The sequence below is a fragment of the Nelumbo nucifera genome, chromosome 1 (assembly GCF_055504915.1).
Source record: "Nelumbo nucifera cultivar China Antique chromosome 1, China Antique-T2T, whole genome shotgun sequence".
NCBI lineage: Eukaryota > Viridiplantae > Streptophyta > Magnoliopsida > Proteales > Nelumbonaceae > Nelumbo > Nelumbo nucifera.
The window spans coordinates 116,124,233-116,150,755 of NC_142649.1; the positions used below are offsets into that span (position 1 = coordinate 116,124,233).

The window sequence follows — 26,523 nt, forward strand, 5'->3', positions numbered from 1 at the left end:
TTTTTTTTTTCAGCATTTTTGTGGTACCTGAATTTTTTATTGATTTATAATTTTCATACTTGTTTAATACAGCAAAACCATTTGATAAAAATCAATTTAAAATGATATCAATTAATTCAAAGATTATATATTAAAATATCCAAAAGACATTGTTCAAATACAATATCCATTTGACATATAAATAGCACAAGAACTTAAAAAAAAATAATCAAAGTCTCTAATAATGTATCACATCTTCTTTGAACCTGCAAATCAAAACATATAATTCAAGTATTTTAACTATAAAGATAGGAATAGTAACTAAAATCTACATGGGCTGAATTCTAAGCAATTAATTGGAATATCAATAGTAGTTCAAAATATTCTATAGCATCCATATGGGCATACTAGCATTGCATCACTTATAATTGGAATTCGAGCAGGAACCGTAACACATGGTTTTAAATTTGAGTAGTTCAAAACATGGTTTGGTATAGGAATTGTAAAAGATTTTTTTAAAGAAAAAGAAAAAGACAGAATTCTAGTAAAACAGCATGAGAAGGTTATGATTTTACTTATTTTTGATATGCACACTTCTAGAACCCTTGAAGCTAATAAAGACATCAAATCATTCAATTGAATTGAAGGGCCTTCTTACAAAGCAACCTTGTTTACTTTGATTTACATCCACCCAACAATGACAAGAAATTGAATTGAAGGGCCTTCTTACAAAGCAACCTTCCTTCCTCTACAACTTGTAAAGAAAAGTAACACAAAAAAAGAAAAGAAAAATAAACTAAATTAATAAGTGCAATCTTTTAAACCTGATATTTTCTTGGCTATCTAACTAATGACATGAAGCTACACATGTCAAGTAAAACTTCACCATGAATGAGATTATTGTTCCAGTAGTAGTAGACACTCCCAGCAAGAAAGGGAATGAGGAGAGAAAGTTAGATAGGATGTATACAGCATTGCCATAGTGACCATTTAGCCTCTCACGATAAAAGACCTGTTTGAGTGAAAGTTAGATAGGATGTATACAGCATTGCCATAGTGACCATTTAGCCTCTCACGATAAAAGACATGTTTGAGTAAGAAAATGAGACATTGAACAAGCTTAATAGAACCAGCTTCATGTTTTTTTTTTCTCTTTTTCAACAATTTGATCTTGATGGAACTGAGATTCATAATTACTTGCCCTTATTTCTTCAAGGAAGGATGGGAAGCCTCCTATGGACATGAATGTCATGAAGCCTGTTAATAGTTTGACTTCCAATTCTATTAGCATTACAGGCTTAAACCGGCTTAGAAAGACATTCCTGTAGTTTTTCTCAAGTTGCTTTTAATTTCAAGATGGTTTGACTTTTGTCTCATTTTTATAAGGGTAATTTTCTGAAACCTCTCCTGAAGTTTATGTATTTGCAATCACCTCCTTTGAACTTTCTGAAGCAATTGCAACTTGCAAGTAGAACCCCTTTGTTAGAATTCTTTAACAAGAAGTACAAAAATGTCCAAAATCCATGCAATTACTATTGAGCTGGTTTCTATGGAAAAACAATACAAACTTTATGAACAACAACACACACATAGAGGAGAGGGGGAGAGAGAGAGAGAGAGTTTACAGTTGTAGCTTTACCTTTGAGTGACTGATATGAAGGACAAATTTGAAAAATAAATCAATTTCAGAAAAGAGATTGGAAGGGTTTGGCGTAACAATTGTCAATTGATATGAAGATACAATTTAGAAAATAAACATTTTGGTCAAAAGTAACTGCATGGGTATTTTGGACATTTTCATGCCTCTTGTTAGAAGATTTTAATAGAGGGTCTACTTGCAATTATATTAGGAAATTCAGGAGAGTGATTGCAATTACCAAACTTCTAAGGAGGTTTCAGCAATGGTCAGAAACTTCAGAGGCGGTTTCAGCAATTTACCCTTATAAAAATGAGACAAAAAAAACCTGTGTGTTTTTCAGCAATTTACCCTTGATAATAATACTTCTATATGTGTATGCTGATAGGGGGATCAAAAAAACCACAAGTTACCGATACCATGATCTTAGGCAAAAGCTAAGGTAAAAGAATATATACTGTAGAGCCTGTTTACATTGAATCTAAAATTTTAATAACCCTTGTTATACGCTTTGTGTGTGTGACATATCTTGCTAAGCCATCGGAGCAACCTCACGACTCTTTTAGACTTGAGTTCACTTTGGCTCATATACCTTTTTCCTCATACTGACTAATGAGATTATCCCAAATACCTCAAAGGGTGATCCATATTAGATTAAGAAGAAAACATAACCAAAACAAAGTCTCGTCAAAATCGGACTCCAATCTAATAACCAAGATATTGTCTCTAGATTGATGGAAATAGCCAACATAAGAAAAAAATCTAACATTAAGGGTGAAAGATGTATCTAACTTGATAGAAATAACCAACAAGGGTTGTCAATGTTGGTGGGCAAGCTTGTAGAAATACTGATATAAACATATGAACCAAGGTGAACTCCTGTGAAGTTTAGAGTTTGGTACTGAAGTCTCGTTCCAACAAAACTAGAAAGAAAATTAGAAGTTGGGTAGTAGAGAGTGAACTTACCTGCCAATGAGTCAAGCAGCGTTGATTTTCCTGATCCTGAAGGACCCATAATAGCCATGATTCGACCAGGTTCAGCAAAGCCACTGAGCCCTTTGAGCAACCTCCTTGTTGAGCCCTTCCCAAAGTTAGATAGCACCACAGATAGATCCTCCCATACCAAGCATGTCCCATTTCTGTTTTTTTTTTTTTTTTATCAATAACACTTTCATTAATTCATCAGTAGAAAATTTACAGGTGGAAGACAAACACACTTATCTTCCAAGAGTCACAAAGAACTTCAAGAAATGAAAAAAGAAAAAACAAAGATACAAATACACTAACGTTATAGCTTAGCCCAAAACAAAGAATCCCTTTCTGCCCCTTGTTTTGCTAAACCGTCAGCTAGGGAATTAGCTGATCTTCTAATCCAACATGTCTTAACTTCCATCTCCCACACCAGCCATTTGAATTTCCTCTTCTCATTATTATACTTCCATAAATCATTTTGATCTTTAGTCAGCCACCCTATCACCACCTCTGAATCCCCTTCAATTATAAGTTTCTTGATGTTCAATTCCTTGGCTTTTCAAGCTCCTTCCATAACTGCACAAATCTCAGCTCTAAGGGAGTCACCCACTCCAATTGGGCCTGAGAACATAGCAGAGATGACCCCGTTTTCATCTCTAAAAACACCCCCGATCCCCGATTGTCCTGGGTTTCCCCTACTGCATCCATCAAAGTTTAATTTCAAGAATCCACTAGGTGGGGGGGTCCAAGCCACACTCGTTACTGACTTGGTCTGCGTGCAATTTGCAATTTCACCCCACTTCCTCAACATGTCATCCACAGTGTAATCTGTGAATATTTCCAAAGATTTCAGCCACTGTACCGCCCTAAAATGTATGATAGCCCTCAGATCTGCTGTTGCTCTTTGAGTTTCTGAGAATATCCTGGAGTTTCTTTCTTCCCACAGTGTCCAACATACTGCAGCCCTTAGTCCTCTCCACATTGTCCTTCCCCTTTTTAACCGCCACCTGAAAAAGGAGGGTGAGAAAAGGCCCTGCATGTCTGATGGGGGATTCCAGCTACACCCAAATAAGGAGAAAGCCCAATCCCACAATGACCTCGCGAAGTGGCAAGACACCATTAGGTGAAAACCAGTCTCCCCATCTGCTTTACACAGAACACACCACTGAGGTGACAAGCAAGTATTGGGTCTCTTCTTTTGGAGTAGATCACCAGTGTTGATTCTTTCCAGATAGGCTTCCCAATAAAAACTACCAACCCTAGGAGGTATAGCTCTGCACCAAACCTCACCAACAGGGAAAGGGGACAAGGTAGGACTGGTGGACTGACTTAAGACTTTGAAGAACGAAGCACAAGAGAAAATGCCATTGGGGGTAGGTGTCCAAATTCTAGAATCCGCCCTAGTGGGGTCTAAGACAACGTTATCAAGAAGTGCAAGAAGGCTCGAAATACAGTCGAAGTCTGAGTCCCTCAAATCCCTTCTTAGACCCAAGTTCCACCCAATCCCAGAAGTGGAAGAGGACGGGGTGGTGAAAGACGAGATCGACTCATTTTTCAAATCAAAAAGAGCATACAAAGACGGAAATTGATCCTTTAGAGGGACGCTCCCCACCCAGGTTTGTTCCCAAAATTTTATGGAGTTACCGGAATTCAAGTCATACCTGATATTAGGAATGAAAACAGGTAGCAGGTCATGAATGGCTTTCCAAGGAGAATTGCTTGTGATCCTAGCTCTGATTCCAGCGTCCCATCCATTGTGCTCCAGCCCATGAATACTTGCCACTATTCTCGCCCATAGCTTCCCCTTCTCCATAGGAAACCTCCACAACCACTTCCCCAGCAGAGTCATATTCCTTCTCCTAATACTCCCAAGCCCCAAACCACCACACGACTTACTCCTACACACTATCTCTCAGCTAACTCTATGATCCCTCTTCTCTTCTCCCGGCTCCCACAGGAAATATCTCATTAACTTCTCTAATTGTTAGCAATATTCACTGGGATTTTAAACACCGACATGAAAAAGATGGGTAAGTTAGCAAGCGTGGCCTTAATTAATGTAATTCTCCCACTAAGAGAGAGGTAGTTCTTTTTCCAGGATACCAATCTTTTTTCAAACTTTTCCATCATCGGGTTCCAAAAACTCTCTCTCTTGGGATTATCACCTAATGGTAATCCTAAGTAGTTCAGAGGCCACCCCGAAACTTCACACCCCAGCACTTCAGCACTCTCCCTGATCTCTCCCTCCTCCAAATTCACCCCCACTACACAGCTTTTCCCAAGGTTAACCTTCAAATTGGACATTTGCTCAAACAGTTGTATCACCGACTTTAAGTTCCTGATAAACCTCACATTACCACCTTCACAAAGCATAATCGTGTCATCAGCAAACTGTAAGTGAGTGAGGGGGGTTTCCATCCTCCCAACCCTCCAACCTCTAATGAGCCTCCTAGAATCTGCTCTGTGAATCAGTTTCCCCAAAACCTCCGCAATTAAAATGAACAAGAAAGGAGAAAGGGGGTCTCCTTGTCTTATACCCCTACTGGCTGGAAAGAAATCTACCACTGTCCCATTCACTAGCACTGAATAATGACAATTCCAGACACAGCCCATGATCCACTTACACCATCTAGTTAAAACTTTCCTCAAGAACTCCCAAGTCCACCAAGTCATAAGCCTTTTCCAAGTCCAGCTTACAGACCACTCCCTTCTTCTTATCCCTCTTAAGGTTCTCCACACTCTCATTAGCAATTAAAATCTAGTCTGTAATTTGTCTTCCACTCACAAAAGCTCCTTGATAGTGTGCAATGATATCTGGCAGTACCCTCTTCAGCCTCAAAGACAACACTTTTGCAATGATCTTATACAAGCTATTAACCAAACTTATTGGTCTAAAATCCTTCGGGTGGGATGCATCTTTCTTTTTTGGAATTAAGGCTATAAATGTAGAGTTTACACCCGGATTGACAATTCCTCTCCTGAAAAACTCCTCAAACACCCGCAAGGGATCATCTTTCAAGATATCCCAACAATCCTGATAAAAAGCCATTGTAAACCCATCCGGCCCTGGAGCTTTTGTTCTATCCATAGAAAACACAACCTCCTTGATCTCTTCTATATTAAAGCTTCTTTACATCCTTCTCCTGTTCTCCACCCCTACATCTGGCCAATCCAAACCTTCTACCCACACCCTTCTACTCACAGGCCTTCTTAGAATAGATTTGAAGTGCTCCACACAGGCCCTGGCAATCTCCTCTTGCTGTACTAACTCAACTCCATCTACTACCAATTTGGAGATAAAGTTCTTCCTTCTCCTGCCATCTGCTAGAGAGTGGAAATACCTAGTGTTTCTATCTCCCTCTTGCAACCATTTACACCGAGATTTTTGCCTCCAGCTAATTTCCTCCTTGTGCAGGCAGTCCTCTAACTGTCTTCTTAGTTCTCTCCTGAGGTTATTGTCATCCTCTCCAAATTCTCCCCTTTCCTCTTTAAAGTCAAGGCTTTCAATCTTCTTCATCAAGTCTCCCTTTCTTTCTTCTGTCCTCCCAAATTCCATCAAATTCCACTCCTTGATTTTTGCTTTCAAGAATTGTAGTTTCTTATGGAATCTCATCCCCTCCCACTCCACCAACGGGTTACACTCATGCCACCACTCCTTCACTTTGTTAGTCCCATTTCTGTTTTTTCTACTGTGATGATCAGCCTCTAATGGATTATTTGCTTTATTCGTGGCATCTATCTCCATGTTTGATATTTCCCAACCACTGAGGATATATCAAGCTTGAGAACATGTACACATATATAGTATGAGCAGTTGATGGGTCCACGGATGACAGTCATTCTTACAATGCTTGAATTTCTAATATTTTAGTCAGAACATGTCATGTGGAGTGGCCAATGTTAATTATGATGAACAGAGGAGGAAGAGAACGAGTTGTACATGTTCGCTTCACCTTGAAACCAATAAATATATATAGAGATTAGGCCTGAGCCCACTCACCTACAAGTACACAATTAAGCTTCCCATCCCGGAGAAGAATGTTAAGGATCTAACATACAAACAGATTTCTGTGATATGACAAGACATGTTGTTTGTTCAATTTCAAAATAAGAGAAAACCAAATGGTACCCAATCCCCTCCTGGACTTATTTCTGTAAAGTTTCAAACACATATAAAAAGGAGGAAAACCACACCATCATAGTATCATCAATCAATCAACATTACTTGAATTTGTGAATAACCTTATCCTACAAAATGAAAACTTTTCAAAAACAAATAAATAAGCTGTAAACCATACCATAATGTACATCCTAAGCAAAAATGAACTTGCACTCTAATTTAAGAAAAACATAATCACAATACTGACATCAAGTTACTTGAGACAAAATAATTGAATGATTTGGAAACTTGTAGCAGAGCATATACCTCATTTGCGACCTTCTCAAGACGGAGAGGACTATTTAATCCCTCTTCTGGTATATCATCATAAGCAATAGTGATTGAAGAATCTTGTTTAATGTGGCAACAAGCTAACATCCAAGTGAGGAACAGGTACAGAGATAAATGGGAATAATTAAATTGTTCCAAGTAATGCAATTATTTATCAATTAATTTAAAAGTGGGAATACCTTTAGTTGATAGACCACACCCTGTCCAAGGGAAGGAGATCCTAAATCAGCTTTGTTTGGCTTTAAAATAACCACATCATGAGTCCCGAACTGAACCATAAAAATGTTAGACAGTTTTGTATGCCCTTAGCTTCAATCAGAAATATGTACTTTATGAATTTATTGTAAATGAATAAAAGTGCATATTTGATTCATGTTCCCTTGGTATGTTTCTGTGTAATACCCTTAAACTGGACACTTAATGAGACTCGTGTTAGTTTAGAATGTTCACAGCCAGTGGGTCGGTCTGGGGAGACCTATCCTGACAAGGCTGACACTGTGGTGCCACCAAGTCGGTTGGGGTGGCCTGTCTCAGCTGCCAGGGTGAGACCCTAGGCACATACAGTGTAGGATTAATTGAATCTATGAACTGTACCAGATTTCCAGTATTGCCCTGGACCTTGGAGATTGATGGGCAAAACTGGAAAGTTACACCCGACCCCTAGACTCGATTATGATACTGCACTAGGTGTTGGATTGGGTTGTCTTTGATGTACCAATCAGTGAGATCCTTAGCGGGGGTCAAAACTTGGGTATGTTGGGACTGTCCGAGAATTCATCTGAGTGGGTGATCATAGTGACAGGATCAGCCCCTTTGTTGGACAAAGGTAATTATCGGGTATGCACTCTCACTGATGGAAACCAAGACTGTCGGCAGCCGATTTCAACCGTTGAGATTTGTTTTGCAAAGTATATTTTATATGAGATATAAGAGTATATATATTATGGTTTCTCAAATGTTTGCAAAAAGGTTTTAATTCCCGGGATCCATATAAGTAGAGAGTGCAACACTGTTCCTTGCAACCGAGGGAAAGGTCCTCTCTTGTCGGGCAGTGTATGATCATTATGGGCTGAGAGGTTAAGTGTAAGACCATTGAGGATAATACCTGATGGGCTAATCTTGCATCTGCCCACAATCCCTGGGTGTTACAAGGTGGCTTGGCCCAGGGACCACTTAGGGTAAGTGTTGGGCCCATAGAGCCCATTCGATGGGTTTCAGGGGGTGCACTGTCTTTAACAGTGTATTCGGCTAGGCCTTGTAACAAAGGCTGAGCCGAACCCATGTGGCTGATGTGTAGATCAATGCTTGGGTCCCACGCCATACAAGGAATCCCAACTGGGCAGCAGTTAGGAAGGTTAAGTGAGTACATAAGCTTATTGGGCCTAAAGCCCATTTCGAACTGAGCTATTTATTTAGTTAATAATGGGGCGAATTCTGAGATGGATTAGCAGATTGGATAGGGTCAAGACCCTATCCACTCAGAGAGTCCAAATCTGAATCACATTCAGATCTAGAAACCTCCTAATGAGATTAGGAGAAAGCTAATCTAATCTGCAGATAAGATAAGGGTTTATCCCTATCACCTAGAGAGAAGTCTTATCCAAATATGATTTGGATAAGCTGCTCCTAATTGGATTAGGAGCTGATCTTTTAGGTTAACAAAAAAAGAAAGGGGCGGTAGCCTAAAAAATGACACACATCAGATTTCCTTTGGTGCTGAAATCAAGAAGAAAAAATTCTGCACCCTGCGAATACTCTCTTGCCGCCTCCCTGTTCTTGCCGCCCTGTTTGCCAGTTCGATCTCCAGTTGTGGGAGAAGTCAAGATTGGATCTTGATATCAGTTCTTTGAGAAAGGATTGAAAGGAAGCTATGCTCACGTACCATCCTGCTGATTCTTGCGAAGGACAGAGTTCTTGGAAAAGAACACTGTTGATTCTGCTCCATCCTGCACTGCGCCATCTTCAGTGGGAGCAGCCTTTGGATCCTTCCTTGGGCGTGAACACCTTCGTTGGGAGATACTATTTCTCCAGATCAAGTATAATCCTCTCCTACTCCTTTTGGTTCAGATCTGGTTCAGTTTATGGTTCAAGAATGATCCTTGAAAATATGATTTTCTAAAATAGGGAATGCGATTCCCAGTTGAAGGGAGAACAAAATTTTTGAAATTCGCCCCCTTATTCCGCAATCTTTGGGCGTCCATGGGATGGATCTCTCATCCCTTCAAAAAAGAGAAACCCTAATATTCAAAACATGTCTATAAGAAAAACATGAGAAAATGTGCTAATCAATTAATAAATTTGGAATGGGAACATCAACGGAATGTGGAACCACGCTAACTTTTTCATCTAAAGCTTTATTGAATATTAATTTCTCTAACATTATCTAGCTTCGTCAATGGAAACATTGGGAGGATTCAATTGAAAATGATAAATATCTAAATTCTTTCTTTACTTACTACATACAGCCTAGTGGGGGCACTACCCATTAGACCACTAAAAACCCACCAAATTCTGATATCCCTCCTCTTGAACACACCACCAATCCTTGCTGAACCGGGGTTACCCATGGCACTACCATCAAAATTTTCTTTGAACTCCAACGCTTCTGGAATAGGACAACTTCTGCTAATAAATAATTAGGGTTAAATTTCCCTCAACTCCATTTCTTGGGGATAGCATGAAAACAAAATTTCTTTTAGATAAGGAACTCAAGGGTATTTTCAGATAAGGAGAGAAGCAAAGAACCTATCATTGAGGTTGGCTTTTAACAGAGCAGTGCACTAGTTGAAGTCAATGGAACTTTTTAAAGATGTTCCAATGGAAGCTTTTTCAAGTTACTAGAAGTAAATTGCTTCCTCAGCTCCAATTAAGGAGGCCTTAACTCAAGCTACCAGTTCTTAGTTGAAATGGATAAAGAGTTAGTGATTAATAGATGCTAGTAGAAGAAAATGAAACTCAGATCTTAGTACAAATTGTATTGATTATGTACCATATACATTAAAGCTGTGAAACTTCCTAGGAACTTTCCCTCAACTTATTTGCTATCAAAGTATCAAACCAAACACAGCCTTAGTTAAAACTTGCTTTAGCTTTTTTTTTTAGCCAAAACAAATGGCAAACCATTAAATTCGCTCAGAGAACATATCAATAATGAATAACATATTCAAGGAATACAGGGCATGAGGATGGATGCCATCTACGCAGAATTTGGTCTGAAGCAAATTCAGGAATAAAAGCCTAGGGTTGATATGGAATGACTAGGGGAAATTTCACACCTATCAAGAGGTAAGTGCACCATTCTACTATTTGGGATAGACGACACAGTGGTACTTGAAAGAAATTTAAAAATCTTAGAATGATTACAAAAGACTTGCAAGCAACCTGCTGTGAAGTTCAAGTATAAGAGTTTTAATAAGGTGAAACTTGCAAATAAAATATTTATTAGATTGGATTGGACCTGGTCCATCCGAATATCAATAAAATCTATATATAATTATAAATATATATATATACACACACACACACATACATACATATTCTTATGATGAGATTCATACCTGAAACAAATATTAACCCAACTGAGTGTCTCTTTGGGAGGACTTTCAGGCAGCCCCTTGAAATAGGTCCACATAAAAATAAAATAAAAAAAAAAACATAAGTTATGTATGGAGATCACATCCCCCACATGCACATCTCACCGTGCATTAGGAACATCTTCCATATTATCATTGAAAGATGTTCCCACTACACAGTTGTGATGTGTAGCGTCGGCCGATGTGAACCTCTTATGTTTGGTGAAAATTTGGAAATCCCACATCAATGTTGTGAACACCCATTGAAAAAAATCCCACGAATCCTGCAAGCAAGCATAGATTAAAACATCCCCATGAAAAACAAAAACAAAATACAAATTTCTCAAACAAATAGCTGAAAACAAAGGCTCTTAAATGTTGGAGGATCATACCTGCAAATTCCACAGCCATCGGAATGATACTGTTCCTTTGATGTCTGCAATTGGCAACATAGATAAGATTATCACACATCCTGGTACCAGAGGAATAAGGAACTTTTAAGGTTTAACAACTTACATCATCATCATACAATTTAAAAGTCTCACAGAAATACTTCCCCATGCACACACCACAGTTTATACAAACTTGCCGAACCTGTCAATCAAAGTAAAAAAGTCCACAGAAATGTAAGATACTGACACATATATAAACTCCATTTCCTAAGATCCTGAACACAGATACAACTATAGGTACCCCATTTGTGTGCCAATATCATGCTTCTATATCTAATTTTAGAAGTGAAGTTTTATTTTTAGTTATTTTATCAATATCGAAGTTTTATTTCTCAATATGTATTTGTCACTGAAGTTAATTAGACTTCTAACATATATAAATTTTCTATGGTATAATTTGTTTAAACAAAGCATTTTACATGCTTTAGTGTTAATTCTATAAAGCATACTCAAAAGTGCCATGCACTATCTACTGTGTGTCACATTAGGTATGTCTCGTGTCTGATACCACTAGCTAGGCAATGCAAGGTTTCAGGGTAATAGTGGGTATATAACACTATAGAGAAGCTGCACAACAAAGCTAGGGAAAAAGGAGCCTTGGGCTGTGTTTGCATTGCATGGTACTAGTGGAAAAGCAGCATGGATTCCAAGCTACAATTGATAAAACAACAAACCCCCTGGGTCATTGATTCAATGAAAAATACAGATAAAAATCACCCCCTGCTCCCTCTTTCCTTTGACTCATTTTTTCAGAACTAAACGGTTGGAGCAGATATCATGAATTCTTTTCCACTACTCATTTCCACTTCCACCCTAATCTAAACACATCCTTAACAAAATATTGTTACACAAAGAAAGTAAATAAGGAAAAAAATCATAGATGTTTAGTTACTTAAATACCATAACACTTACCTCTTGCTCTGTGCCACATAGTGAGCATATCACCTGAAAAAGAGAGGTAAGTAATTAAATTCAGGAATTTCACAAAGGTTGAAAACTCAGACTGCTAGCAGGAGGGAAAGGGAACGTGATGTTACAGAATATACCTGTCGCACTTCATGGTGTGGAAGGTCATGCCTCAGCTTCCTAATTTCAACATCAATATTGTTCTGTGCAAAATACACATTGGCAACAGAACATCTGGTAGAAAATGTTAGTGGCTCTGGTGACACAGCAGAATAGTTGTTTTCAGCGTTTAGTCGACAAATTAAAGGGTTCCCAATAATTCTAAAGAAGGATATAAATAGATAACGCTAAAAATCAAACATAACTCCAAAAATGGAAAAATCAAGAGAATGAGAAAAAGAAAATCATACTTGAAAGTTCTAGCGGATATTTTTGGCGAGGAACCACTTAGATTGTTATAGGAAAGGTCCCTACAGTCAGAGTTCACTTAAACCAATGAATTTACAGGTTTATGAATAAATATAAAAACAATTAATTGTTACTTAGAGAAAACAAGAACAAGTGAGACGAAACCCTACAAAAAACAGCATGTTGTCCCGCTAGATGCTGAAGCTTGTTCTGCACGAATCCAATAAACCCTAATAGGGTGAGCCAGAGGAAACCTAAACTTCAAATATAGAAGCCACACGGAAGCTCTAAACCCTAAAATAAAAGGGAAGGGTATTCAGATTCAGGGTGAAGAGAGTGTGAGGAGAGGAAGAAGTGAGAGAGAGAGAGAGAGAGAGCGGTTTCACACTCAAAAATACAGTTATGCCTAAACAACGCTTGAATGGAGCTCTAAACCAATGACGAAAATACAGTTATGCCACTTGATGAAGGGTGATTTGACCCGACCTAGGTAAAAAGGGGACGCGTGGATACAACCTGATTAAACACGCTTAATTCGCAACAGTTCAGCTCGGATATTCAACCACCTCGGCACAAGGTCACCCTGGCCTCAAGGCACTTTGGCATTCAATCTAGTTCGGAAATTAAAAAGTATCAACTCGGGGATAGCGACCCGGACCACTACGTGACGATCCCGGAAATCTCTCCAACATACCCCAAACGTAGGATCACGCCGCATAACGATAAGCCTTATCTCCTTCCTGCCTGGTTCGGGCGGAATTGATAAGCTTTATTAGTTGATAGCATTATCCCCCAATTAAAGCGGAAACAGATCCCATCGTGACGAAAATCACAGAACCGATCTACAAGACCTGCGAAAACTCAACTATATAAAGGCTCCAACCCCGAGGGCACAAGGTACGCGTGATTTTTCTGCTCTCTAGCTCTCTAGCTCTCTAAGCTCTCAAAGATATTCAGCTCGCATCAGATTACTAACTTAAGCATCGGAGTGACCTCGCCAGGTTAGCCACCCCGGGTTCTCTGATCTTGTCTTGCAGATTCACCTAGCTCGTCGTCCGACTGGAAGCCAGATCATCCTCCAGCAGAGAGTAGTCAAATCGCGTTACATCAATTGGCGCCGCCTATGGGAAATTCGACCAAAAAGCCTTCTTCACGATCAACAGCTTCCCACTGAAATCAATGGTCTCTTCCAGTCACGTCGGACAGAGCAGTGAGGTGATTGTCTCTAGGGGGCAACCTCAGCTTCCTTCGGTGTGGGGTCCCAACCTCACCTTCACGATCAACAGCTTACTGTGGCTGGGGTCCCAACACTGACTATGCCACAAAATACTACACAGGTGAACGCCCCACTCCCTCCAATGGTAGGCATAACCTTCACTGAGCCGTCTGTGATTTCCCCCGGAGTCGGACAATCCCAGTTCGACGACCTGGTGCACTGTGTGCGGGCCATCCAGGTCCAAATGCAGTAGATCCAGCAGTTCCAGCAGTACCAGCAGTATATGTTCTACCAGCACTACCAGCAACAATTCCCTCCACTGTCACAAAGCCAACAACTAGTTCCACCTGGCACCCAACAACTCATCAGAACCGACCTCGCGTGCAGGCATCACTCGATCTCCCCACCGAAGTGAGGAGACTTCCCAAGTCCCAGTTCCTCTCAGGAGCCAAGTCTCACCTCGCGAGAGGAAAGATGGACAGATCACTCCGCCTGCTTCACAAGGCAACCTCGGAAACAGGTCCGATGACACTCAGCCTAATAGAGTCGTTCTTCCTTGGTGTTCGCATCAAGAAGGTGGATCGCTCGTAGGTAACCGGTTCAAGGTTCTGGCCGTGAACTCAAGGTAAGGTCCTTCCATCCACGACAGCCAGCCCCAAAATCCCACAAGGAACCAGGAGAACTACCTTGCGGCAGAACAGTACCAGAGCATACCGAGGTTAGCAGCACCAATGCAGAGCCCATAAAGAAGCAACAGCGAAGGCATCGCAAGGCACACCGAACTTTAGTTCAGAACAGCCAACTCGCGAGACCGAACCAACAGGAACAGGTGAAAGGTAAAGAGGAGGCGGGTTCGGTAGGTACAAAGACCGCTCCTCTGCTCTCCGGGTCATCCCCTCTGTCTCCCGAGCTCTTGGCGACCCCGATGCCCAAGGACTTCAAGATGCCTCCCCTAGATAAGTATAACGGATCTTTTGATCCTAACGATCACATGGACTCCTTCCAGTCCCAGATGCACCTAGTTGGGGCTGACGAGTCCTGCATGTGCATAGCTTTCTCCACCACATTCAAAGGAGTAGCTCGCACATGGTATCAGAACCTCACGCCAGGATCAATCAAGAGTTGGGCGCAGTTCGTGGAGTTATTCACCTCGCACTTTATCACCACCAAGAAGTGCCCGAGGTCGCAAGAGAGCCTGCTTAATGTAGTACAAAGAGAAGGGGAGTCCATCAGAAGCTACATCAAGCGCTTCAACGACACCTGCCTGCAGATCCCCAACTTAGACCCAGTGGTGAGACTCATGGCAGCGAAAAAGGGCATAACTCACCGAGAATTTAAATGGCATGTAGTGGCCAATAAACCGAAAGACAACACAAAATTCCTCAAACTCGCTGACCAGTTTATCGGAACTGAGGAAGAGATGAATCAGAAGACCGACAATCCAGTAGAGAAAAGAAAAAGAGATGGTGACAACATAGGTAATGACGGGAATAAAAGAAGAAATAGTAAGTCCCCAACCAGGGGAGAAAACAAGTCTGGGAGCTGATCTCCTTCGCGATCTCGCAAGTCAGGTCAGCGTTCCAAGACCCCACCTGTTGAAAGGATGAACTACACACCCCTCAACGCTAAGCGAGGAGAAATCCTGATGGCTATCAAAGACTCCTCCTTTGTCAAGTGGCCTCCTAGGTTGAGGGGAGATTCCGCCACCAGAAACAGGAATGTCTACTGTCACTTCTACAGAGACCACGAGCATAGTACGGAGAACTGTAGGAACCTCCGCAACAAGATCGAGGAGCTCATCCGTCGCGGGTATCTGAAAAATTTCATACCGAGAGAAGAAAGAAGCCAAGTAAATCGGCAAACAGACCGGCAGGAGACCCAAAGAAGGAATGCTCCTAAGTCCAATAGCAGGCAGAAAGAGAAGCCACCACGGCGGCTGCCCGAGGAGAGACCGATTCGTGGGGTAATCAATATGATTACTGGTGGATCCATCATCACGGGATGTACTTCGGTAGCGGGACGAACTTCAGTCCGCGAACTAGAAAGAGAGGAGCAGAACCCGCCGAAAAGACCTCGACTTGAAGACCCTATTTACTTCACGGAGGATGATGCGTGCGAGATCCAATATCCTCACGATGACGCCCTGGTGATAAATCTGAGGTTAAACTACTTCGAAGTCAAACGCATCCTGGTGGACTCGGGCAGCTCAGCGGACATACTATTCAAAGACATGTTCGAAAAGTTGTAGCTTCAAGAAGGCAACCTAAATCCGATAGATACCCCCTGGTAGGCTTCAGCGACAAGGAGGTCAGACCTCTAGGGCGAGTCTCAGTACCCGTAGAGGTCGGCACGTGGCTGAATATTGTAAGGTTCGAGCACGTGTTCCTGGTGGTCGCAACTCCCTCTCCTTACAATGCCATAGTAGGTCGGCCTATTACGCATGCCCTACGTGTAGTAGTATCCACCTATTACCTGGCAATGAAGTTCCCTACGGACTACGGAGTAGGGGTTGTGCGAGGCGACCAACTCAAATCTCGTAAGTGCTACGTCGCCGCCCTCAAGGGAAAAGCCAAACTAGCGGCTGACATTGAGCTCGAGCGATCTACGGAGTATGCCGAAGAGCAAGCTACACCAACAGAGGAGACGGTTCACATTGCTTGGTTCGCGGCAGAAATGCTCGGAATAGACTCTAAAATTTTGACTCACAAGTTAAATACCGATCCCTTAGTCATGCCGGTTAGACAGAAAAAGCGCAACCTCGCCCCGGAACGCTGGAGGACAGTCGACGAAGAGGTCGGGAAGCTCTTAGCGGCAGACTTCATCAGGGAGGTTCATTACCCGAGCTGGGTAGCTAACCCGGTTCTGGTAAAAAAGGCCAACGGTAAATGACACATGTGCGTCGATTATACCGACTTGAATAGGGCCTGCCCAAAAGACTGTTTCCCGCTACCCAAGATCGACCGCCTAGTGGACGCGACCTCAGGGCATGAGTTGCTGAGCTTTCTGGATGCATACTCTAGTTACAACCAGATCAGGATGGACCCCCGCTGATGAAGAAAAGACGGCCTTTATAACTGAGCTCGGGTTGTATTGCTACAAGGTCATGCCCTTCGGATTAAAAAATGCCGGGGCAACCTTTCAAAGACTTGTAAACAAGATTTTTGAGCCGTTAATCGGCAATAAAGTTGAGTGCTATGTAGATGACATGGTCATTAAGACCCAATTTTCAAAATTTTTATTAAACGATTTGCAAAGTGATTTTGAAATTTTATGAAAGTATAATATGAAATTAAATCCCAACAAGTGTGTCTTCGGGGTCACCTCGGGTAAATTCTTGGGCTACATAGTCAACCGACGTGGCATCGAAGCCAACTCGGAAAAAATAAAGGCCATCTTAGATATGAGACCACCCCGCAAACTAAAAGAAGTTCAGAGGCTGAATGGCTGGATAGCCGCTCAGAGCCGTTTTATGTCTAAGTCGGCAGATCGCTGCCTACCTTTCTTTAAGGCTATAAAAAAAGAGTAAAGACTTCGAGTGGACTATGAAGTGTTAGTTTGCCTTCGACGAGCTAAAAAGATACTTAGCTTGTACCCCAATTCTGACCCGATCCAAGGAAGGGGATATTTTAAAACTATACCTCTTCGCAAGTGAAGAGGTGGTCAGCTCGGTACTGATCAAAGAGGTAGATCGGGTCCAACGACCCATCTACTATGTTAGCAAAGTTTTGCAGGATGCTGAAACAAGGTATCCGGAGATCGAGAAACTGGCGTACGCGCTAGTCAAAGCAGCTCGCAAGCTTCGTCCGTACTTCCAAGCCCACACCATCGTCGTCCTCACCAATAAGCCTCTGAGACAGATCTTGCTCAAGCCCGAGGTGTCTAGCAGATTGATGAAGTGGGCTACCGAACTCAGCGAGTACGACATCCAGTACAAACCTCGGACGGCAATTAAAGCCCAAGCCTTGGCCATTTTTGTGGTAGATTGTACGTTCAGTACCGCAACTTCTGATCTGGTCGAGCCCAAGCACACGGTGGAAGCTTCAACCAGTGCGACACCAATCCCAGTTAGAGCAGGTCCGACCTGGGACGAGGAGCCCTGGATCCTCCACGTTGACGGCTCGTCCAACCAACAAGGAAGTGGTGCGGGAATAATTCTGTATGGTTCAAGCAGGGTGAAGCTGGAATACGCACTCTGGTTCGGGTTCCTAGCATCGAAAAACGAAGCAGAGTACGAAGCATTGGTTTCCGGGCTCACTCTAGCAAAGGAAGTGAAGGCTAAGCACCTTGTCATATGCAACGACTTCCAGCTCGTGGTCAACCAAGTTAACGGCAAATATGAAGCCCGCAACCCCATCATGGCAGCTTATTTGGCCCAAGTCAGGGAGATACTGCGCGACTTCATCTCCACTTCATCAGGCAGATCCCGAGATCCGAGAACGCTGAGGTCGACGCCTTGTCCTGGTTAGCTAGCATAAGCAGAAACACCATGCAGACCGTGTATATAGAAGACTTACCTCGGCCTAGTATTCTCGGGGGGGCAGGAGAGGTCGCTCCCGTAGCACAAGCAGAGCCGAGCTGGATTGACCCGCTCGTGAGTTATCTGCTTCACAAGACCCTTCCTGCAGAACGCAGTGCGGCCCGATGGGTAGAACGCTAGTCGGCTAAGTACGTCATTATAGACGGACAGTTGTATAGGAGATCTTTCACGCTCCCCTACTTGCGCTGCTTGCGACCCTCAAAGGCCGAACCCGTCCTCCGTGACGCCCATGAAGGCTTGTGCGACGGACACTTGGAGGGCAGGGCTCTCGCCCAGAAGGCATTACGACAAGGTTACTACTGGCCCATGATGAAGGCAGACGCACTCGAGCTTGTCAAGAAGTGCGACAAGTGTCAGAGGCACGCCAACATCCACCACCGACCTGTTGCCGACCTCAAATACCTCACCAGCCCATGGCCCTTCGCACAGTGGGGAATCGACATACTTGGCCCACTCCCGCCAGCGACAGGACCGAGGAGGTTCCTGGTCGTAGTAGTAGACTATTTTACGAAGTGGGTGGAAGCAGAACCTCTAACAACAATCACAACCCACAACATACAAAACTTTTTCTGGAGGAACATAGTGTGTCGCTTCGGGCTACCTTGGGTACTCATCTCTAACAACGGGAAGCAATTTGAGGATATCAAGTTTCAGAATTGGTGTGCTGAGATGGGAATTCAGCAAAATTTCACATCGGTGGCACACCCCCAAGCGAACGAGCAAGTGGAAGTCACCAACAGAGCCATACTCCGTGGATTGAAAGCTCGGTTAGCTCGAGCCAAAGGATTGTGGGTAGACGAACTGCCAGTGTACTCTGGGCCTACCAGACCACCGTCAAGACTGCCACGGGTGAGACTCCTTTTAACCTCACTTACGGCATGAAAGCGGTAATCCCAGCAGAAATCGAGGTGCCTACACTACGCTTGGAGGCCTACGACGTGGAGACAAATGATGACGAGCTCCATGCCAACCTAGACCTGGTGGAAGAAGTACGAGACTTGGCATACATCCGGACTGCAGCCTACCAACAAAGAGTAGCTCGATACTATAATGCCCGGGTCAAAAAGCGACACTTCCGTGTCGGTGACCTGGTTCTTCAGAAGGTTATGGTACCTGAGCCCGGTGTTGGTAAGCTTGAACCGAATTGGGAAGGTCCGTACCGAGTAAGATGGGTATTCGGGGAAGGTACGTACGAGCTCAAGACCTTGGAAGGGAAACAAGTACCTCGAGCGTGGAACGTCGGCAACCTGAGAAGATACTACTTGTGATCGTCGAACTAGAGAGAGGACTGCGAGTCACTCCCAAAAGCCTAAGGGCCATGATGCCAAGCACATATAAGACCTCGGTACTACGATAAGTCCTAGTCACCTCTTCAGCATGGGCGGATAAGTCTCAGTCGCCTCTTCAGCATGGGCGGAAAAATCCCAATTGCCTCTTCGGCATGGGTGGATAAGTCCTAGTCGCCTCTTCGGCATTGGTAGACAAGTTGTAGTCGTCTCTCCGGCATAGGCAAATAAGCTCTCACACCTAAGGCATAGACAGTTCGGGTATAAACCCTACGACGTCTAACCCACCTCGGTGTACAATAATGATAAGTTACCCCTACTCGGAGTCCAACTCGTTAGCTCGACAGTTCGAGGTAACCTACACTTGGAAAAATTTTATTTCAGTTATCCCTACTCGTAGTCTAGCTCGTTAACTTGACAGTTGGGGTAACCTACACATTTTTACTCCTACTTGGTTTAGTTCGCCAGTTTGGGAGTTATTAACACTTTGAAATTTTTTGCACGAAGATAGTCAAAATGTTTGCATTTCATTGATATAAAATTTTGAGTACAAAAGGAAGAAAAAGGAGAAACTTTCACTATAAACCGAGTTCGGAGGCCCGGGGTGTACATCATAAGGGTCCAAGGAAAGAGGCAAGAATCATGCATTCGGACTACTAGGCAGATCGGTCTCCATATGATCCTCCTCCGCGTCCTCTCGGCCTGACGGGCCCGCCTCGGGAATCTCATTGTCGCTTTCATCTTCGGAGGAACCAAATTCTTCGTTGGCCGCCTTCGCCGTCTCGGGAGTGAGGTCGAACATAGAAACAACTCCGATGTCCAGATCGGGAAACTTCAACCGCATCAGATATTTACATAGCTTGAAGCCAGACCGGTAAGAGCTCGATCCGTACTCGACTTGGAGATTGTGGAACTCCAGAGACTCCTTGAAGCTTTCGATGGCACGCTCCCTCTCTTCAGCTTGCGCCTCTTGAATGGTGGTCTCGAAGATCTCAGTGCGCTCTTTGATCATTGCTTCAAGGTTCTCATTCTCGCACTGAAGCTTCTCCTTCTCCTTAGTCAGTGCCAAGATCAGCTCCTATTGACTCCGAGCTCCCTTCTTAGCCTGAAGAATCTCACCTCGAGCTAAGTCCAGTTCGCGGTAAAGCTTCCGTGCATTCTCCTCGGCCTCTCGAACTTGCTTCAGGCGGACCTCGGACTGGTAGACCAACGAGTGAATGGTGGAGTTCACCTATCAAACGAAGCAGAGGTAAGTACACTTAAAAAAGCAGACAAGGAAATGAAGCGTAAAGTTAGAATACTGACCACCATGCAATAGCTGGCAGCCCCGCCTTTGAGCTGGCTTGTAGGCATGTTGGCCCACTCCACGACCTCGATAGGAAAAACAACGTCCTTACTCTTGAGGAGCCCGAGCCAAGGGGTCATTATACTCTCCTTCGAGGGCTGAGGTTTGAGCGCGGAAGTGCTCTCCAGTTTGCGAGGCGGAACGCCTTCGTCCTGGTCTTCGCCCAGATCCACAATGGGAGGCTGGGGACGGACCTCCTCCTCCGGAAGCTCGGCAGAGATCGGCTCCGGCGCAGCGACCTCGGGCGGAACGGGGGCAGAAGGACCGGCCTCCCGACGAGCCTTCTTTGAGGCCTTCCTCTTCTTCCCTCTCTAAAAGCTCTTCAGAAGGTTCTCTGCATCGATCTCCGTCATAGCTACTGCAATAGGAAAAGAAAAAGTTAGTCACGAACTAAAGAAAAAAAATTCAAAGTAAATAAGTACCGAGGTGGAAGCCTACCAGGAGGGCTCAGCCCAACTCGCACAAGCTTCTCCTCAGCCAAGAAATCTCTCATCTCCAGGCCGAGGTCCCTCTAGGAGTTAACGACCGCCCTAGTCTTTGCATCTAACCTTACCCCGGGATCTTTGATAGCCACCCTCCAGTGAGTCGGGAAGGGCCATCCCTCAGGGTTTCGAACAGAAAAGTATCTTCTCTTCCAGGCCGGTACTTTGTTTGGGCTGCTGAACAGGATTGTGAACCCGGGCCGAGGAGAGATGTAGTAACTTTGTCGAACGTCACCGCGTAGACAAGCGGAGTTCTTTTTTATTGAACAGACCGAACTAAAAACGTCTAAGGACAGAGGTCGGTTGTACTCGTGGAACAGGGAGATGGTACCTACTATAGTTTGGATGGATTCGGGTGTAGTTGGCCGATGGTGATGTCAAAAAACTTGATTATTTCTATAATAAATGGGTGGAGCGGGAAGCGCAGCCCGGCTACGAGCTGCTCTTCGAAAACTGCGAGCTCGTGGTGACCATGAACCCAAGGATACTGACTCAAGGGAAGACTAAAAACTAAGTTATCAGGAAGACGATAACGGGCTACCAAGGACAGTAGCCTGTCCGAGGTCATAGTAGAAAGCCCGAACTCATCCGGATCCCAACCCCGAGAAGAAGATGGGAGCCCCTCTCCGGAGCTCGGTCCCTCCTCTCGAGATACGGGCTCCTCAGGCCGTGATGACCCAACTTTAGGTAAAGAGGTTTCCTCTAAGGGGCGAAGGGGGGAACTACCTAGCGAGGAGCTGACTTTGCCAGCGGGAGCCGATGACTGCACCTTGGCACCCTTGAGCCCACTAGAATCACCAAGGAGCCTATCTATGCTAGCACTAGACATGTTGAAACAGGAACAAGAAAGGAGAACAAACTAAGAAAAGATGAACTCACCAAAAAAAAAAACGACATTGGAATACAAAGGAGGAAGTAGCGAGTTGAAGGACTTTGACGCGACCTCGGGAGAGCTCAATCACAGGATTTTTGGCGAAGAAGAGGGGTCCCTCGGCCCCCTATTTATAGTTCACCGCGAGGTGATCAACGACTGAGACCTGCTTGATCCAACGACTCTCATGAAAACCGATTGCACGACACCCGAGGACGAAATCGGTTGAGCCCGCTTTTGACGTCTGCAGAGTCCATAAACAACGTGACGTCCGCGCGTACACCTGACGCGACCTGGGTTATTACTGGTTGAGCTGAAAGTTTGAACAGGTCCGACCAAATGATTCGCCCGGCAAACTGCCTAGACCTCGTGCCAAATCCACCTCGTCGTGAACTCCCCGCACCGGGTCGAGATCCCTGGCCCAAGGAGTAGGGGGCAATTGATGAATGGTGATTTGGCCCGACCTAGTAAAAAGGAGACGCATGAACACGACTGACTAAGAGATGACAGCTCAGCCTGACACGCCTAGTTCGCAATCGTTGAGCTCGGATATTCAACCACCTCGGCACAGGGTCACCCCGGCCCCAAGGCACTTTGGCATTCAATCCAGTTCGGAAACTAAAAAGTATCAACTCGGGGATACCGACCCGGACCACTACGTGACGATCCCAGAAATCTCTCCAACAGACCCCGAACCTTGCGGGATCACGCCGCGTAACGACAAGCCTTATCTCCTTCCCGTCTGGTTCAGGCGAAATTGATAAGCTTTATTAGTTGGTTGCGTTATCCCCCAATTAAAGTTGAAACAGATCCCATCATGACAAAGATCACGGAACCGATCCGCAAGACCCGCGAGGACTCAACTATATAAAGGCTCCAACCCCGAGGGCACAAGGTACGCGTGATTTTTTTGCTCTCTAGCTCTCTAGCTCTCTAGCTCTCTAAGCTCTCAAAGATATTCAGCTCGTATCAGATTACTAACTTAAGCATCGGAGCGACCTCGCCGGGTTAGCCACCCCAGGTTCTCTGATCTTGTTTTGCATATTCACCTAGCTCGCTGTCCGACTGGAAACCAAACCAAATCATCCTCTAGCCAGATCGCATTACATCAGAGTTCACTTAAACCAATGAATTTACAGGTTTGTGAATAAATATAAAAACAATTAATTGTTAACAGCATGCTGTCCCGCCAGATGCTGAAGCTTGTTCTGCACGAATCCAATAAACCCTAATAGGGTGAGACAGAGGAAACCCTAAACTTCAAATATAGAAGCCACACGGAAGCTCTAAACCCTAAAATAAAAGGGAAGGGTATTCAGATTCAGGGTGAAGAAAGTGTGAGGAGAGGAAGAAGTGTGAGAGAGAGAGAGAGAGCGGTTTCACACTAAAAAATACAGTTATTCCTGAACAACGCTTGAATGGAGCTCTAAACCAATGACGAAGATCAAGCGACACGAACTTCTTCTTCTTATAGGCTTCTCTCAGAGCCGCTTTTTGTTTATGAGAAATCACCGTCAAAAATAAAAAAATGTATGTTTAACTTTCCAAAAAACTAAATTTTGAGAAAAAAACTAAAAAAAAGTGTTTCGACTGTGTTCTAAATATCGATATAATACAGCCAATATACGTATCGTATCAATACTTTGAACCTTTGCTCTTAACAAAATAAATACACAAGTGGTTTCATATTACTACCAAGAAAAAAGGTTTAAGATTACATATTCTTAAACTAGTAAAAATCATGCAGCTGAAGCAAAGAGCAAGGGTAACTTACAATCAAGTACGTAGGGAGGGCAATCAAGCGACGAATTTGCTAGCTAACAAAGGTCATGAAGGAGAACTGTAGGGATAGTTGGTGGATTATCCGAACCTATATGGCAATACCAAATATCAACTCGGATCTGGAGGATGGATATGACAACACCCAAATTTGACCCAATTAGTGAAATCAGATTTCAATCTGAATCGGATCGGGTATAGGGAAATTGGATTGGATAGAATTGTGCTGAAACTAGTCCGACTTGTAAAATGGATTACCCCAATTCAAGACAATTGGATCGGATTCTGAACTCTCGGAGTCCATAGACAGCTTTGGTCATGAATGGCAAGAAACCTTACGTTTCCTTATCTCCAAACTGGAACGCACCAAACAATCAAACATGTGGTAAAGGTAGTCCTTCGATCTGAACGTTTTTTTTTTTTGTAATTTTTTCAAACACAAATCGGATAAACCGAACTCCTGCAGCTTCAATCTTCAGAGGTAAAATGATTTTCTGTTCAATTCAACCTCTTCGCTCTTGATTGAGTCTGCGTATTTTACCTTTGTTCCACTTGCATGGCTAGTCACCTGGAAATATCATAGTTGAACTTGAACCGGTTTTATTTACAGAGTTTAAACAGTTATTCCTCGTTGTGACATGTTCCGGTCGGATGCTGACATGCTGTCCACTTGCTGCGATCCGGAAACCAAGTTATCCCACATGGCTTATTGGGTGAACCGTCAGATGATCATCCTGTTTCCATCTAACGTACCCTTTTAGAGGAGACCGACCGGTAGACAGTGCCCGTGAAGTTAGGATTACTTTTTGTCCTTCAGCGACTCAGCGTGCTTTAAGAACCGGGAAGAAAGAAATCGAATATTCTATTCCTATTCGGTATTCATCTCCTCCATCGATCTGAAGAAATATTCTTTGCTTCTCTGTAAGTATCTGAGGCTTTCTCTGTAAGTTCACTTTGCCTGCTTGATAACTTCAAGAACATTTTAATGGCCATCGTCGATTTTCTTTTTTGAGGAGCATTTTCTATCAATACTTATTTACTCCAATAATACGTTTAAAACTGCAAACTCGACGAATATAAAGTACAGTTTTGCTGTTACTTGGGATCCTTAGTCAGTGTTTAGTCTACTTTAGATCTCATAGTTTTACTGGATTCCTTAGCTTATTGGTCCCATTTTGTCTTTGTTTTTTATGCATGGTACTTGATGATTGCCTTTTGCTCTTCTCTTGTAGGTGAAACTGCAGTTGTTTATGTTCTGCAACTGCTGCTCTTGTTTTTATCAGCTTTAAGCTTATCCTATATTGCCTTTTTATTGTTGTTATTGTTATGTTATTATTGGTTATTCTATTTTTCTGTTTAACAGGCGGGTCATTGTAGTGTTTTGGCCAACTGATTGAGAAAATTTTCCCTATTTCCGTTGCGTGTTACTATCAGATGTGGTTCATTTTTTTTTATCTTTTTTATGTTTTTACATGCTGTTTATTTGTTATTTCTTTTTAGATGGAAATTTCTCCGTTTGTTCTTTGGTGGTTTCGGTGTTAGCTGAGTTTGGCAGGAGATTTATTATTTGCTTAAGACTTATATTTATGTCTTACTGTTATTTCAAAGCTAAAGATGGCTAACAACGATAGAGAAGGGAGTGGGAAATTTGCATATTCTTCTCCTGTTGTTCTCAACGAGAGAATCCTTTCTTCCATGTCTCGAAGATCTTTTGCTGCTCATCCATGGCATGACTTAGAGATTGGTACTCTGCTAGTCCAACATTGCAGTTATTTTGTTCCTTTAAATAGATTATTATGAATTGATAGACTTCCTTCAAAGTATACATGAGATTTCCTGTGCTTGAGGGTTGCAGGAATCTTAGCTCCACATCTGGGAGGTGGGATGCAGTGTCCACAGTCCTGGTGCATCAGATGTGCAGCTTAGATTTGATTCTCTTGTGCAGACTATGAGCATAGGTGTCCTTATAATTTTCCTTTTATAAAAACATGCATCAGATCTCTTAATTCTTCAATTTATTTTGGTTACTTTCTATTCCCATACGTCTTATGTTCTTGATTAGCAATTTTAGACCTCTCTCACCATTCACAAGAAAAGAAACATTTTTAGACCTATCTAACTAGGAATCTTTTCAGCTTTAAGGTTCTTTTATTTTATTTTTTTTGAACCCTATTTCTTTGGGTATTCATGTTTGTTTTTTAATTTATGCAGGACCAGGAGCACCAGCAGTTTTCAACTGTGTAAGTTAACTCTTCTTCTTCTGCTTTTAATGTGTAGTTAAGAGGTTAATAGAGCAGGCTGCCCTATTACCTGACCTAAGCCTTTTAAAAGCATGCCTGGAAAGCGAAACACCGCTTACTGTTGACATATGCTTCCAAGAGGTACCCACCATGATGAATCCAGGTTCATCACACTCCCATGCACATGCGCCTATGCTAATGTTTGTAGTATTATGACCTCTACATGAAAAAACGATTTCTTCATTGGCAAAAGCTTTGGTTATGTGTGTTTTAGCATGGAGGTCATGTGTGGGTGAATGCCTGAGGCAGCAAGGTTATTATTGAACCAGGCCTGAAGCATTTTGGCTGATGTTAAGTTGCAACTTGTTACTGGTAGTTATTTATGTCTCATG

General features: G+C 43.1%; 2 protein-coding genes and 1 long non-coding RNA gene across 12 annotated transcripts in view; 1 reads left to right on the forward strand and 2 right to left on the reverse strand.

Moving 5' to 3' along the window:
- Positions 1–518: 518 nt before the first annotated feature.
- Positions 519–15,583, reverse strand: LOC148803731 (uncharacterized). Its single transcript, XM_088897329.1, has 8 exons — positions 15,572–15,583; positions 15,208–15,404; positions 14,919–15,000; positions 12,108–12,314; positions 11,974–12,006; positions 11,126–11,203; positions 11,002–11,045; positions 519–2,754 (listed from the first exon to the last, which is right to left on the reverse strand). Exons 1-8 carry the CDS (start codon positions 15,581–15,583, stop codon positions 2,403–2,405), a joined length of 1,005 nt encoding a protein of 334 aa, XP_088753455.1. The 3' UTR covers positions 519–2,402.
- Positions 15,584–18,153: 2,570 nt separating this feature from the next.
- LOC148803732 (uncharacterized) lies at positions 18,154–23,034 on the reverse strand. The gene is made up of 3 exons (XR_016079603.1): positions 21,198–23,034; positions 20,720–21,117; positions 18,154–20,645 (listed from the first exon to the last, which is right to left on the reverse strand). It is a non-coding gene; the product is annotated as an uncharacterized LOC148803732 (long non-coding RNA).
- Positions 23,035–24,654: 1,620 nt separating this feature from the next.
- The window catches only part of LOC104601833 (soluble inorganic pyrophosphatase), a 28,466-nt gene continuing 26,597 nt past the window's right edge, over positions 24,655–26,523 (forward strand). For 2 of the 10 annotated variants that reach the window (XM_010265316.3, XM_010265319.3), the window contains exons 1-3: positions 24,655–24,812; positions 25,500–25,635; positions 26,103–26,131. In XM_010265316.3, coding sequence (XP_010263618.1) covers positions 25,506–25,635; positions 26,103–26,131 — 159 coding nt within the window. In that variant the 5' untranslated portion in view covers positions 24,655–24,812; positions 25,500–25,505. Of the gene's footprint in view, positions 24,973–25,309; positions 25,331–25,499; positions 25,636–25,749; positions 25,850–26,102; positions 26,132–26,523 lie in introns of those variants that run through there. The other 8 variants (XM_088893502.1, XM_010265317.3, XM_088893475.1 and 5 more) reach the window with 8 other exon arrangements.

Bases quoted from the DNA above. Each gene is read 5' to 3' on its own strand.
- LOC148803731 (XM_088897329.1), bottom strand. The intron at 11,204-11,973 runs GTAAGTGTTATG...TTTGATTGACAG, and splicing joins TATGTGGCACAGAGCAAGAG to GTTCGGCAAGTTTGTATAAA. The intron at 11,046-11,125 runs GTAAGTTGTTAA...TGCCAATTGCAG, and splicing joins TTAAATTGTATGATGATGAT to ACATCAAAGGAACAGTATCA.